This window comes from Platichthys flesus, chromosome 19, assembly GCF_949316205.1.
Source record: "Platichthys flesus chromosome 19, fPlaFle2.1, whole genome shotgun sequence".
Lineage (NCBI taxonomy): Eukaryota > Metazoa > Chordata > Actinopteri > Pleuronectiformes > Pleuronectidae > Platichthys > Platichthys flesus.
In genome coordinates, this window is record NC_084963.1 from 12,006,639 (window position 1) to 12,020,214 (window position 13,576).

General features: G+C 41.5%; 1 protein-coding gene across 1 annotated transcript in view; it reads right to left on the reverse strand.

Moving 5' to 3' along the window:
• The window catches only part of LOC133975539 (potassium/sodium hyperpolarization-activated cyclic nucleotide-gated channel 1), a 68,317-nt gene that overhangs the window by 6,760 nt on the left and 47,981 nt on the right, over positions 1-13,576 (reverse strand). Inside the window, exons 6-7 of the mRNA XM_062413509.1 lie at positions 11,365-11,605; positions 6,378-6,542 (exon numbers count right to left, since the gene is read on the reverse strand). Coding sequence (XP_062269493.1) covers positions 6,378-6,542; positions 11,365-11,605 — 406 coding nt within the window. The remainder of the gene's footprint in view (positions 1-6,377; positions 6,543-11,364; positions 11,606-13,576) is intronic.

Genomic DNA, 13,576 nt, shown 5'->3' on the forward strand with positions numbered 1-13,576 from the left:
GGCTTTAGCCACAGTCACTCAATCACTAAGCTCCCTCCTTGAGGACAGAATATTTTCTCAGGCAAGTTTCCAGTCGAGTCTGCAGCCCTCGCTGGACGGCTCTCTCCTCCTCAAGGCTGCTAACAACCCATGCATTCAGCTATAAGAAAGGACCTTTACTGCCTGAGCAGCTGAAAGTGGATGGGTGTTGTGTTTTTTTTTTTTTTGCCGTGGGCGTCTCAGAATCTAGTTCTTCGTTTCAAGTCCACTTTGACGGCAACAGACACTACAAGGTCGGGTAGTCAGGAGCTAAAGAACTAGCATCACGCACTTGACTATAGCGCTACAGTGAACTTACAAGGCTGCTCTCATTGCATGTTTAAAGGTGACAGGGTTAAACTCTGCAGATCGGAAGGACAACACATGTTTGTTATTTTTCCAAAGCAGAACCTGGTGAGGATGTGAATATTTGATGGTTTCATCAACAAGGTGGTTAGATGAGGGGTTATTTCCGGGATTTCAAGCCATTTGGCATCAGTCACTGTGAAAAATATTCATAATTTGAAAGGGGAAATTGTCAGTGAGGTGCACTGTACCACGTACATACAATTTTCTGAATCAGGCAGAAGATACAGCTCATACAAATTGCACTGTTACCGGCCCCCATGACGTACTCCAGGGTGCGTGCCATCTGTCTCATGTGTTCCTCCCCCTGCTGCCCTCCTAGATTTTTTTTCCTTTGGCCTCCTCTTATTTCTCTCCTCCTCTAATCTCTTCATCTTATCTCATCCTTTTTTGTTATTCAGTTAATCTCCTCATCTCATCCTTTTTGTTATTCAGTTAAGGGCGTGCAAAAGATAAAAAGGCACATAAAACATTTATCTGACTTTAAGTGCTACAGTATACAGCTATATGCACACTTTGATTTAAGTTACTTTCAGCATATTATATGCAGAATATTTCACTTTGCATCACTTCTTAAAAGCTGATATTTTTCTGTAGCTGGTTCCAGCTTGATGGACGTAGTTTTTCCATCGGCAAAAACAATGTGAATAGCTATGCTAGCCTCCTGTCATTTTTGTGTTAAGCATGGAATATATAAGTGCAGTCATTTTTGAAGGAGGTATATATGAGGTAGAGGGGGTTGGGCTGGAGGTAAGGAGGGTATAAACTTATTCCCCCCAAACAAAACCATATGGTATGAAGCATAGATTGTAAATAGAGATGAACAATATGGAGCTGAAATGTCCCTGGATATGGTTTCCATCATCTTTAGCTTTTAATATAATTTGGAACCTGTGCAGTTGTGGTCTGGATGGGCAGCTGAAGAATTGCGGTTCCAGCAATACACCATCACTTCAAAGGATTAATTAATACCAAACTTGATGGTAAAAATTAATACTTGAACAAACATTATTGTGAGGAGAACTTCTATAACTAAAATGACAATTTATTTGACATGCACGTAGAACATTTAGTTCAGTCCCATCCGCTAACATGGAGGTGGCCGGATTTCACCTATACTGTAACTAGGCATCAAGGGGTGATCAAAATTATTTGGCTTCACCTTTGGGGAACTCTCATGTTGTCCATCTTTATATACAGTCTATGTTAGGAACTAATCACGAGCCCCTTCCATATAGGAAAAGTTTTAGTTGTACTTAAAAGTACATCACAGTGAATGTCAGTGACCCCTGGGAAATATGTACACACACGCAATTCCAGTGACATGAGATACTGCCCTGCCCACTGTATTGAGCTTAACCCACAATTATTTGTACACCGCAAATCTACACGACTAGGAGTCAACTTAGAGGGACACTTTAAACCTTACAAAAAAAAGCAAGTCAACTAACAAACAAACCAACAAAATGAAAACATACAAAGAAACAAACAAAAACATGAACAAAATGTAAACACCACTCATGGGTTCATAAAGGTTTCTATTATATATATAAAACTTGTAATATTGAAAATAAAAACAGATCAGATATGGGTCAGATCACCATTAAAAAAATACTTGTCTTTTCTTGCATAATAGAACCAATGGGATTTGTTCAATATATAGTTTTCACAAATCAATCGTTTGATTAAAAAATGTATAGAGTAAATAACCCATATCTGAAGGAAACTCCTCTGCAGCTGCTTGAAAGCTAACAAAAGCACCAAACAAACCAATAAATAAACAATCAAAACACAACACATGAATAACATCACATAAATAATATTAATAATATAAGTATTTTGTAAAAAAACAACATTTAGAGATGCATTTAGGGCTTCACAATTACACATTTAAAATCGGACTTACAATGTAGTCTGTGATGAATTAAATTGTTGAAATAAATCTCACAGGAGATTCAGTTCTTCAGATCTTATTAACTGCACCAATACTGAAAAAGGGTATAACTGGTGTAAATGTGCGTGACAGAATGATTCTTAATGGATTAAATAAACGTTTACGCTCCACACGTGGACAACATGACATTACTGCAGCTCTGTGTCTACATCAAGTTTAAGCCAAAATATTAAATGGACTCATTATTGCCAATAGTGTCATAACTGTCTTTTCAGAAATTATTGCCCGAAAAGACATAAGTCATATTTAATAAGTCAGTCATCAGAAACAAATATTTCTCTTTTTTCTATTGGTGAAAACATGTATAAAAAAAATGAAATGGGATTTCTGCATGTAACAAAAACTGTAGGTGGCGTTGCATTAGTAAAGTTTTTACTAATCTGCAGGCATGGGTTCATCTGTGAGTCGACTTTGAACAAAGAATTCAAAGATTACATCAAAATGTCACACCAATAGAGCTGAGTATGCATTCATAAGCCATCTGATTAGTCTGTGCAGGGATCGGTCTCAAAATAAAACATGACATGTGACACTGAATAAGGTCTCTTTGTTTCCTAGATCTTCTCATTTTGAATGTGTCCAACAAAACATCTGCAGGACTAGTGTGGGTGACTTGGGTTTATTATCAACAGTTGATGTAACCTTGAGGTCAAACTCTTGGAGGATGACTCTGAGACCGGGTCCATTTAGCAAACCTCTAAAGGTCAATTTGTCCCTGTTCGAACGTTGGAATTGGAATAAAGTGTTTACCTGATGCCTACTCGTCGGCCAGGACACTCTTGAAAACGAGATGTGCTCGTCTCAAGACGGACTCCTGGTCAAATGATTTTTAGATAGATAAAAGATAATGTCAAATGTGCAACATGTTATTGGTTTCAAAGCATGGTTACTTTTTCTTTCCTTTTTTTTTTTTTAGAGCAAGACAAGCATGTAACCAAATGCAGTTCATATAGAGAAACGATACAACCAGCACGGATCATGACAAAAGTATCTTCCCTCGTATGAGACAAAACCCCCTTCATGGTCAGTCCGAAAGGATCCAATCTACTGTATGTCACTCTGAGAGGTGTCACTCAGAGTGGGCAGCTTTCGTTTTTTTCGAACGTTCAGCTGCGGTGGAAAGTTCACTCAGCTCTCAGAAAAAGGGCAAATGTAGATTAAGGACTGTAGAGGTCAAAGGGCATACAGTGTGTTTTTAGAAGGGCACAGTGAAAACAAATTAACACACTTCACTACAGGGCAAACACAGAGGATGTGTGTTTTTATTTATTTTTTGTAGTCAAAAATGCAACCTTGTCCCCTGTGAGATATGTTCATATGCAGGTATTTTCCTGTTGTTTCATTATAACGCAAGATGCAGTGTGGCATTCATAAAGTGTTGTATAGTATTTGGTGGGTGAATGGAAGAAATTAAAAGATTTACCTTGTACTATGCCGCCCACACATGATCAGGATTAAAACTGCTCTGTGCGGACTCTACAATTGTTCTCCTGTGGGGAGAGAGGTGGTACCCGACCAGGCGAACGCACCAGCACAGAGTGCTGCGATCGAAATCCACACAATTTAACCAACGACCCCGGTGGCAGCTGACCCCTCGAAAGGCAAAAACAATAAGATAACAGTTGTATGCAATAAAGTCTGAAGCAACAGGCAGAGGAGACTATTTTTTGTGTTTCAGTTTTCTTAACTTTAACGCAACAATAAAAGGAAACCACAATCTCAGAAGGAGGAGTATTTTGCAGTTCACAGGTTTATGAACAGGCATATAGTTAAGAGCCAGCTCAATTCAAGGATGATTAGCCAACTGTTTTTGTGCCTCCTCACGTGCTTCTTTATTACGTAGACCTGTGCAGCCCTTCGCCTCCGCAAATGTCTGCCCCCCCCCCCGACCAAGCTGTGACGAAGAGCAGGTTTCTTATCATGTGAAGGCAGCTTTAGGGTTGTGAAATTTAAATGTGACCACAATCTTTCCCTAGACTGAACCAAACAGATTTAGCTGCCCAGCAACATCCCCGCAATATTGCAGGGGGGAATAAACAGACTGACTGTTAACCGTTAATCAGATATGGTTTCTATGCAATTAAATTAAAATATATTCCAGAATAGGGCTGGACAATTAAAGAAAATACCAATAATAATCGCAATATCATTTCATCAATAGCAATACAACACAGGTTCAATGTGTAAAGATATATTGCAGGTAAATCACATTGAAGTGAGGTGAAAGAAAAAATAAATCTACTTCAGTGTTTGTGATTGTCTGTCCTTATGAAATCAGTCTTTAATGTAATTAATCATGAGGATTATCAATATCGACTTATATGTCATTTTTTTTATCTTGACATACTATGTGGCTTTATCTTCCCGCCCTGATCCAGACAACTTGATGTCCCCTCCAAAATCAAAGTTGTATATGAACATATCTCTGAGGAGAAAAGGTTGTCTCAGCAGTGACACACATCTGTTGTTGGGTTCTGATTGACTTGGAGAGGTCTTGTTGTCGTTGCCTGTCGCTGACTACAGTGTTTCAGTGTCGGGTCAACACTTGGGTCGCAAAGCAACTCAATACTGACGACGTGCCCGTATCAGGCAAAAAAAATACACAAACACAAAGCCATGACAAAGTAAAACAACAGGAACAGATAGAGAAGTGGATACAGACTGCAAGCTTAACCACTGATATGAGACAACATTGGCACACTGGCACTATGCAAATTTAACTTTAATTTTCTATACAGGTGATATTATTTTGAGGTGATGTAATTGAGTGACAATAAACGACTAGATAATCAAAACGTGCTTTAGTTTTATCGACGGGCATCAACGGGCAGCTTTATTACGTAAAGCCAGAGACAAAGGCAGTGATAATGTATAAGCCAATGATATCAACTATAAATCATCTGTAATTTAACTTTTGTAATAATTGTATTTATTAAAAATTAACAGTGCGATTTATTATAGGTTTAAATGAGGCAGCATCTTTCTGTACAACAGCAGAGTTGCCAAAATGCAACGTTTTCACCACCTGCAGCCTCAAGAGCAAATTATTATTATTTACGTATATAAATCATTCCTATGAAGTTGATGCATGAAACATATAGAATAGTAGTTTGTCGAGCTATTTATTATAAAAAGGTTTTTAAAAGGAGACCAATATAAAATAAAAAAAATATACGTATTTATAATATGAGCAAAGACAAGACGTATGTTTGAGTACAACACTTATGATCTTACAATATTCTATGTTTTTTATTTATCAGTGTCAGTTCCAATCAAAGTCTTAGTAGAGAACGTGCAACCAATTATTGCCCTGTTTGTGAAACATACATGTGCCCCTTTTTAACCTGTAACACATTTGTTGTGCGTCTTACCACTTAATCTGTCATGGCCAAGTTCTTCTATAAATGTAGACAGTGAAGAGAAGGAAGTAGTATTGATGACGTGGGCAAAGCTGAATGAAACTACAGGGTCCTGCCCGGACTGGGCTGGACCCGGTGGATTTGGGAATAACTCCCAGACATCACCCATTTTTTTTTTCATGGGCTTTGTGTCTGGTTGATTTTGACATCTCTAATATGGGGTGGGGTGCTGCTCATACCCAGGAGTGCAGATGAGTGTAAAGAGGACTAGACACACATGCATGTGAGGTTAGCTTCCATCCACTCGCTGGCATCCAGCGGGGGGGAGGGGGTCGACACCAAGCCAACGAGGGGGCGACCTGACTCCCTCCCGGACAGCGGCATGCACTGCCTTCCAGTTAATCCAACCACAAAACGCTACTTTGGTTCTTTAGAAGGATTAATACTGGTTACATAATTTTTCCCCTTTCATGTTATTTAAACCCCAAAAAATTGGCGGAAGTCGGGAAAAAAAATAAAAAAACGGCATACAGGTCATGCAGCACAAGATGGCAGACACAATGCTTTTTATGAACAAGGAAGGCAAACGAATACCCAGAAAGACAAGACAAACAAGGCACGATGACAGGCAAGAGGTTCGACCAATCAAGACAGGACAGTTAGATCAAGGCGGGGCTTACCGATGCGGTCCAGTCGGTCGATGGCGACGGTTTCGAAAGCGCGTCGCATCATGGGGTACTCCTCGAGCACCTCGTTGAAGTGGTCGACGGAGAGCGAGAAGAGTCGACAGTAGGTGTCCGCCCTCACGCTTGCCGTTCGTCTGCCCTTGGTGAGCAGACAGATCTCTGCGTGGTCGCGAGCACAAAGGGAGAGAGGACAGAGAGGGAATTTAGACACATGGATAAACAATAAGTGTAGCGGAGGGTGCAGAGGAGCTTCAAGGAAATCAAGCCAGTAATTACAGGCCAGATTAGCATGTGATGACCCCGGAGTGGGAACAAGTAGAGAAGCAGATGCTAATGTAAATATAAGAAGAAGCCCATCAGCAGTGCTGTCCCTTGCATTATACTTAGATAATTCATCATCCTGCAGAGAACTAACGGTCCCTTAATATGATGCAGCAGTCGGTTCACAAAAAAAGAAAAAGGAACCTGTTTAGCATCACTGCATCAGGTCACATTAATGTAACATATAAGTGAACAGGTACATTGACATACAGTATATTCCTGTATTCATATCCATTCACATGAGCAAGTATGAAGTCAACTTTCTGCTTTGTGTTGATCAAAGAACAATGCATGCAAAATAACCATACCCCCCCCCCCCCCCACCTCCCTTTAGAAAATAGCATAGCATGTATCTCTTTTCATGTTTTTGTATATTAGATTTTAATTGGGTGTGTACTGCATTGAAATGACTGGGATTAAATAAGACAAATTGTATATGAGACACCTGACATCTGCAATAAAGACACACGTTGTCTCATTCACAGTCTCATGTTTGGGCAGCATGCGAATGAGCTTGCATGACTGACAGACAAAGAGCTAGATATAGAAGCGCCGTGTGAAATTGTGTGTGAAATCAGTTAACGTAAACGAAACGGTAAAGCACTTTGAGTCGTCATTAAGGGAAGACTAGCTCTATAAATACAGTCCATCACGTTTAACTCGGACATCTGAGACGACTAGGCAAGTTAAAAAGGTTAGGAATCACTGTTTAATTATTTTTTTTTTAATATTGTATTTTTATTATAATATCAATAAAATGAAAATACTAACATCTCTCAAATTGTTCAATACTTGAGGACATTCTCATTTGGGTAATATAACGATTTGCAGCACCTGACTTATGTATTCATGAACCAGTGGAACCAGTAAGAAAGTGAACAATCCCCTGTACATCCAACCTTATTTATTCATATTTTACGATCCATGTATCAACTCTCCATTCGTTTCTTTTCAGCCACCAACACGGCTCAACCTCCACCCACATTTGCACCAGCCTATAGTTGAATTTTCACCTTAATCAAATTGTTAAATGCTAAGTCGTGGTGTGATCCGTGTTGGTTCCGCCACAAACTGTCACGAGAATAGAGCAGAGATGGTGTGAGATGTGAGAGCAACACTCCGACGCTGTGCCTGTGAATAAAGTGTGGTGCCGTTGGAATGGAAAAACCTCCCTTCAGGTGGAACCTCCGCCAACAGAAGACGACACGCAGAGAAACAACATGTGTCTTGTTAAATGTAACTTCTCAAGAGGGGAAAGACAGCTACTGATTGGTTGGTCTATGTTGATAAAAATCCCTCTTTACTCCCAGCAAGCTCCTATGCCGTTCTGTGTTTCTACATTAAAGGGTACATGCAGTGCTTGGCAGTAAAGGGCCAGTGTGTAACGCCTGAAACCAGCATAGCTCCTCTCCTGACAGTTTTTTTTATAGTTAAAAGTAAACTTCTTCCCCCAATACAGAGGTGTCCAGATGTACCCAGTACAATCAAATTATTAGTTTGACCGTAGCGCTGAGGTTAGCTGCTGTGTTGAATTTGCTTCTCTCTCTGGATACAGCTAACAGACGAGTGGACTGGATGCTGTTGATGCAAGGCTGTATCTGAATATGCAAAACATGAACATATTCAAACAGAAATCGCAGGAATGCTCAAACTAAATGTGAATACTTAGACATTAAAGAAAGTATATATATAGTAAAGAACAAGTGGAATGTCTGTATGTAATCATGCCAAAACCAGGAGACAGTTAGCCAAGCTACTGATCTGGTAAATTTACTTTCTTGTTTGGCAAAAAGTTTAAAGTGTGGATACCCAAACTAAATCCGGCTTGGCTTGTGGGGTCCTGATGTCTCCATACAGGCCGGTTTCAGACAGAAACTCCTAATGACATTAAGGATCTGGTCCATCACGTTGTCTCGGCAATTTTTTTTTGTCTGTAATCGGGGAAAACAAGCAATAACCATGCCTGTCAGAGGCTCGGGGACAGATTATATTATCGTTAACCACAAATAAATGATTTGCTGGCTCTGCTTTGACTCTGTTGTCAGGTTGCCACACCGCACCATAACCGCAGTAAAATAATGGCAGAAGCAGCTGGGGACGGAAAAACTATTTTCTCTCCTTTTTTTCTTGCTTTCCTCTGTTGGAATAGCAGCTTCAAACGGTGCTAATTCATTCTGTCAGACCGCGCTGACCTCCAGTTGTGAGCGATTGTCGGAGAACGCGTAAGCGCCATGCCGACACCGAGCTAACAAGAAAGCAGGAAAGTCTGTATTTTTTCAGGCGTTGCCAACACCACTGTTTCCATATATCTGTATCCATACATCACACGTAATGCTGCCATTGTGCCTGACAGTGTTCTCTCGCTAAACTGCAGTGGTGGAATTGTAACACAAAGAGGCAGTTTCATACTAAAGTGACCGTCACTTTGGACAAATAACCTCTTTGGATCCTCTGTACTTAGACTAGTGAAGCTTTATTCAAACTCAATCCGAGGGGAACGTTAGCACTGTCACCTGGAAGACCTTTGTGTGTATTTCCAGGTGTGTATGTGTGGGTTTGTGAAAGTAAGGTGAGGCCCTGCTAACACTTCACATGATGCGTCTCGACACGTGTCTGTTGCCATGTCACAAAGCATTACCCGTGAGCCCAGGGGCATTGTGGATAATTTTCAATCACTTCATGTGTCACGTATACAGCCATGGCAACCAGCTCCCTATACCGAGTCGCTTCTTCACAACCGGGAAAGAGGAGGATGAAGTCCCATGTGAGGAAGATGCTGAAGCCCAGCAGGGATTTTTATCCACTGTCTGTTATTGTTCTAGCGTTAAACTCTATTAGTCCCTAGGCCTCACTGCAGAGCAGTGGAACCAATATGTAATCCTATTCACGCAGGCCCAGGAGTGATTATGGCGTGATACCTTTTTAGTATGCAGGTGAGGCAGTGGCCATGGTTGGAGGTGCTTTGTGACCTACTGTCCTCATACGTGTCCAGCTCATTACTATGCTAATAGTTTCCTGTTTTTGGGCTCGGTTTCGTCGCTCGCTCCCCCCGTCCTCTGTTTCTGTGTCAGTCCCCTTCGCGGATTTTTCAGTCTGGTCATGAGGGGAGTGGGAATCATCTGAGAGTGTGTGTTCTGAACTCTACTAATGGATGTAAACGGGTATAAAAACACCAGGTGGGCAAAAGATAAGGGCAGGTTGCCGATCAGACACTCGAAATAACAAAACAAACACCCCCTTATCCAAAAGAAGATAATAATTAGAGTATCTAGTTCTCAGTGTTTCTCAGTATGTTTCCCTTTGAGCTGGTTTTGGATGCTGACACGATCTTAGACTATCAACACTAGTAATTGCAGTTCATGAGTCCAAGCCTCTGCTAAAGAGCTCTGGTTGCTTGCTAATTCAAAATTTTATTAACATATGGCATATCCAAATCAGACATACAGACATTTCTGTAAATATTACTTCAATTAATTACTTATTATGATATTTTCTTTAATATCTAACTATTACTGCAATTTTTATTTAACATTTTCATGTTTTCTTAATCTGCAATACAGCAGCCAGGCTCTACTCGTCTTTTAGAGCCACATCCATGCATTCAACACAGAAAACTACCTCGTCACTGTGTTCTACAGGTAATTTTATTGTACTACAAATCTGGATTCATCTTTTAACTGATTTAAAGTATTCTGCTAAATACTTGTGAGAACAAACCCCACAATTGCAACCACACAAATATAAACTGTGTTAATGCTATACTAAAGGTTTATGGGAGAAAACATGCATCATTCAATGAAATAAGTGAATCCACAGATTAATTGTTAAAGAATATTACTGTTCACTCTGTGCTGAATTTAAGATGCACCCCCTCCTCCTCTGGCGGTCCTACATTTAAGTGAGAGTGTCGACATGAAACGGTGTACGACAATAATCTTGTGCTTTGACCAAACAGAAAAAAAGACAACCCGTCTCGTGTTTGATTCACTGCCTTCCTCAGCTCGCCTGTGAGACATGAACTGCATGCGGAAGACACTCCAAAGTGAAGGTATTCTTAGACTCTTCAGCCTACTTCCATAGTGGGGATGAACTTATGAGATAAAATATGCAAGAGCCTCTCAAATAGGAGACTTTGCTTTGCTTTCACGTAGACACGACAATGTCTGCCTTGGAGATTTTGTCGGAGTAAACAACGGGCAGTGAAATTACATTTGACATTTAAAAAATGAATGACGTCTGTAGTGTTTAGGAGAGGGAAGCGGCGAGGGGAGGAGGCGAAGTTAGAACGAGAGCGCAGCAGAGAGGAGCTGCTCTTGTCAGTGCAGAGTATGTGAGGCTGGGATGTATGGAGAAGGAGAAGAGGTTGTGTGTTTGTGTGTCTGTGTGTGTATGTGTGAGAGGGTAAGAGTGGGGGAGGGACCTCTGTGTCCTGAGGGATGCCAGATCCATGCCTTGGCCCACTCCAACTACCAGATGATAGGTTATGTAAGTGTGGAAGCTGACTAACTTCCAACACCGGTTAATGAGAATCTACTTCTATAATAACTTAACTTCAAACAGCGTCAAACATGAGACTGTTTTTTTTTTGCTCTTGCACGGCAGCACAAACACATTTGGTTCTAATTACATTTTTGGGGGATTGTCTTGTTTTTGTTCTTACCTCCGAAATATGATCCGTCCGTCAGCTTCATCTCCTTACTGAACTTGGTGATGACGCTTGCGACGCCGTGCTGAATGAAGTACATCTTCTTGCCGACCGTGCCCTCCCGGATGATGTAGTCGTTGGGTTGAAAGACCTCGAACTTCAGCTTGCTCAGCATCCCCGTCACAAAGTTGGGGTCGGCGTTTGCAAACAGAGGCATGGTGGCCACAAGCTTACGGCAATTGAAGTTGACAATTTCCTGGTAGAGGAGACAGGGAGAGAAGAAGAAAGATGAGATTGTGCCATAAATAAACCCCCTGTCCACCTGAAACATGACAAATGAGCATCAGTTGGGGAGTCGGACACAAAATGCCACCGCAAATCCTTCATCTGTGCTGGCACAAATACATTGCATGCATATTGCTGCTTTATCCCTAATACTTCTAAAGCACTTCCCCCATCACTCCTGAGAAAAGGCCTTTTGGCACACGACTCAGATCCTGATGAGGTTGCCCTCTGGTGCCGGCCGCCGGCCATCTCTCTGGTCTCATCCTGTCCCCTCGGACCCAGCAGGAGATTAGGAGCTTGTTGTCTGTTTACCCACACATCTCTGTTGCCGTGCAGATGGAAAGCCGGGGCACTTGGCATCTGCGGCCGTGTGTCGTTGACCCCCCATGAGGGATAACTCTCCTCCAGTAACAACAGGACATTAACAGTGAGATAACCAATCTCTGAGACATTCTGCTCGCTAGACGGGGGGGCGACGCAGAGAGATGTTAGCTCAGAGTCAGATGCCGGTGTCAGCTAATGCCACGGGGCGCTGACCTCAATCACGGACCAGAACTAATGAATTACATAGTAAGCAGTTTTCATGCCCAGCCAGAAGTCCTCTTGGGGAAACGATCTTTGGCTATGCCTATTTTAAAGATCAGTCATATGGTGGAGAATAAGAATCAGGGAGACAGAGGAAAGGAAAGGCGGGGGGGGGGGGGGCGAGCAGAGAGAACAGCAGAGCAGTCTGGCCCTTGTGATAGTTGAAGTCTGCTGTGTGCATGATTTAGAAGATTACCTGAAAAACTGCATACACTTCACATTATTTTACTTATACGCGTCTTTTTCTTCTCGTTATTTAACAGAGTCTGAAAAACAACTTTAAAATATAAAACTTGCCCCGGACCGGCCATCCATCACAATGTGTCTTTCTGTCTCTTATTTTATTATATTGTCAATGTTGCTTTGTCATCGTGTTACTATAGCAGGCAGGTGCAGCTTGGAAAAACGCATTAAAGCCCATTAATGGGCACTGGCTGCTGAACAACAAACCTTTTAATGAAAGAAACAACCACATTTTCTTCTTTCACAGTTCGCGTGTTTCTGTTACTCATCGATGAAATGATTCTTGGCAGCTCATGACGGTCAATCAATGCCAGGGAGAGTTTCTTCCCACGGTTGCCTACCACCAAGAAACTTTCAGCGAGATGCAATACTGGCTTCAAGAAGTGTGATTTGGCTGCGAGTTGGTTTTCATAGCTGGCTGAACATAATCGATGATTCTTGGAAAGGAATTGTAGGTACCATGGTCATTTTATTTTGAAGATATATTGAGCACCGCCACTTCACAAGAAGAGGTTTCTTGGCTCGAATCCCGGTTCGGCTGCGGCCTTTTCTGTTGTGAGCTTGCAAATGATCCCTTTGTCTGGAAACTAGAGACTCTGAATTGAGAGGTAGGTTTGAATGATCATTCGTCTCTATAACTGTTTTTCAGACGGAAAGTCTCTGGAGTTTTCAGGTGAGAAGTGTCCTCTGTGTAGAGCCTACAGGAGGCAGGAAACCCAATGGGGAAAATCACATGTTTTTGTTTCCAGCGAATACCCACCGGAGTCAGGCTTTATCCCCAAAAGCTCTCAAATCTCATTGTCTTTCCAGACATCATTTTCTTTGTTGTCTTCTTCAGTGCATGGCACCTCTTGTTTTTCATCCTGAGATTTTTCTCAGATTTTTCTGTTGCACGGCACATCATCAATCAACCTAAACATTTGCAATACATCCCAGGACATAATCCTTGTGTGTTCTCTATCAGATATTCAATTGAAATGTCATAGGAATAAACCAAGAGACTGTACGGAGCAACTGACTCGGGCATCTGCGTCCCCTACGAATAATTTCAGGAGAAAATCTGGAGTTCAGTGCGTGTCTGTAGACAGCTTTTATATCAGGGTGTGAAGGGTTG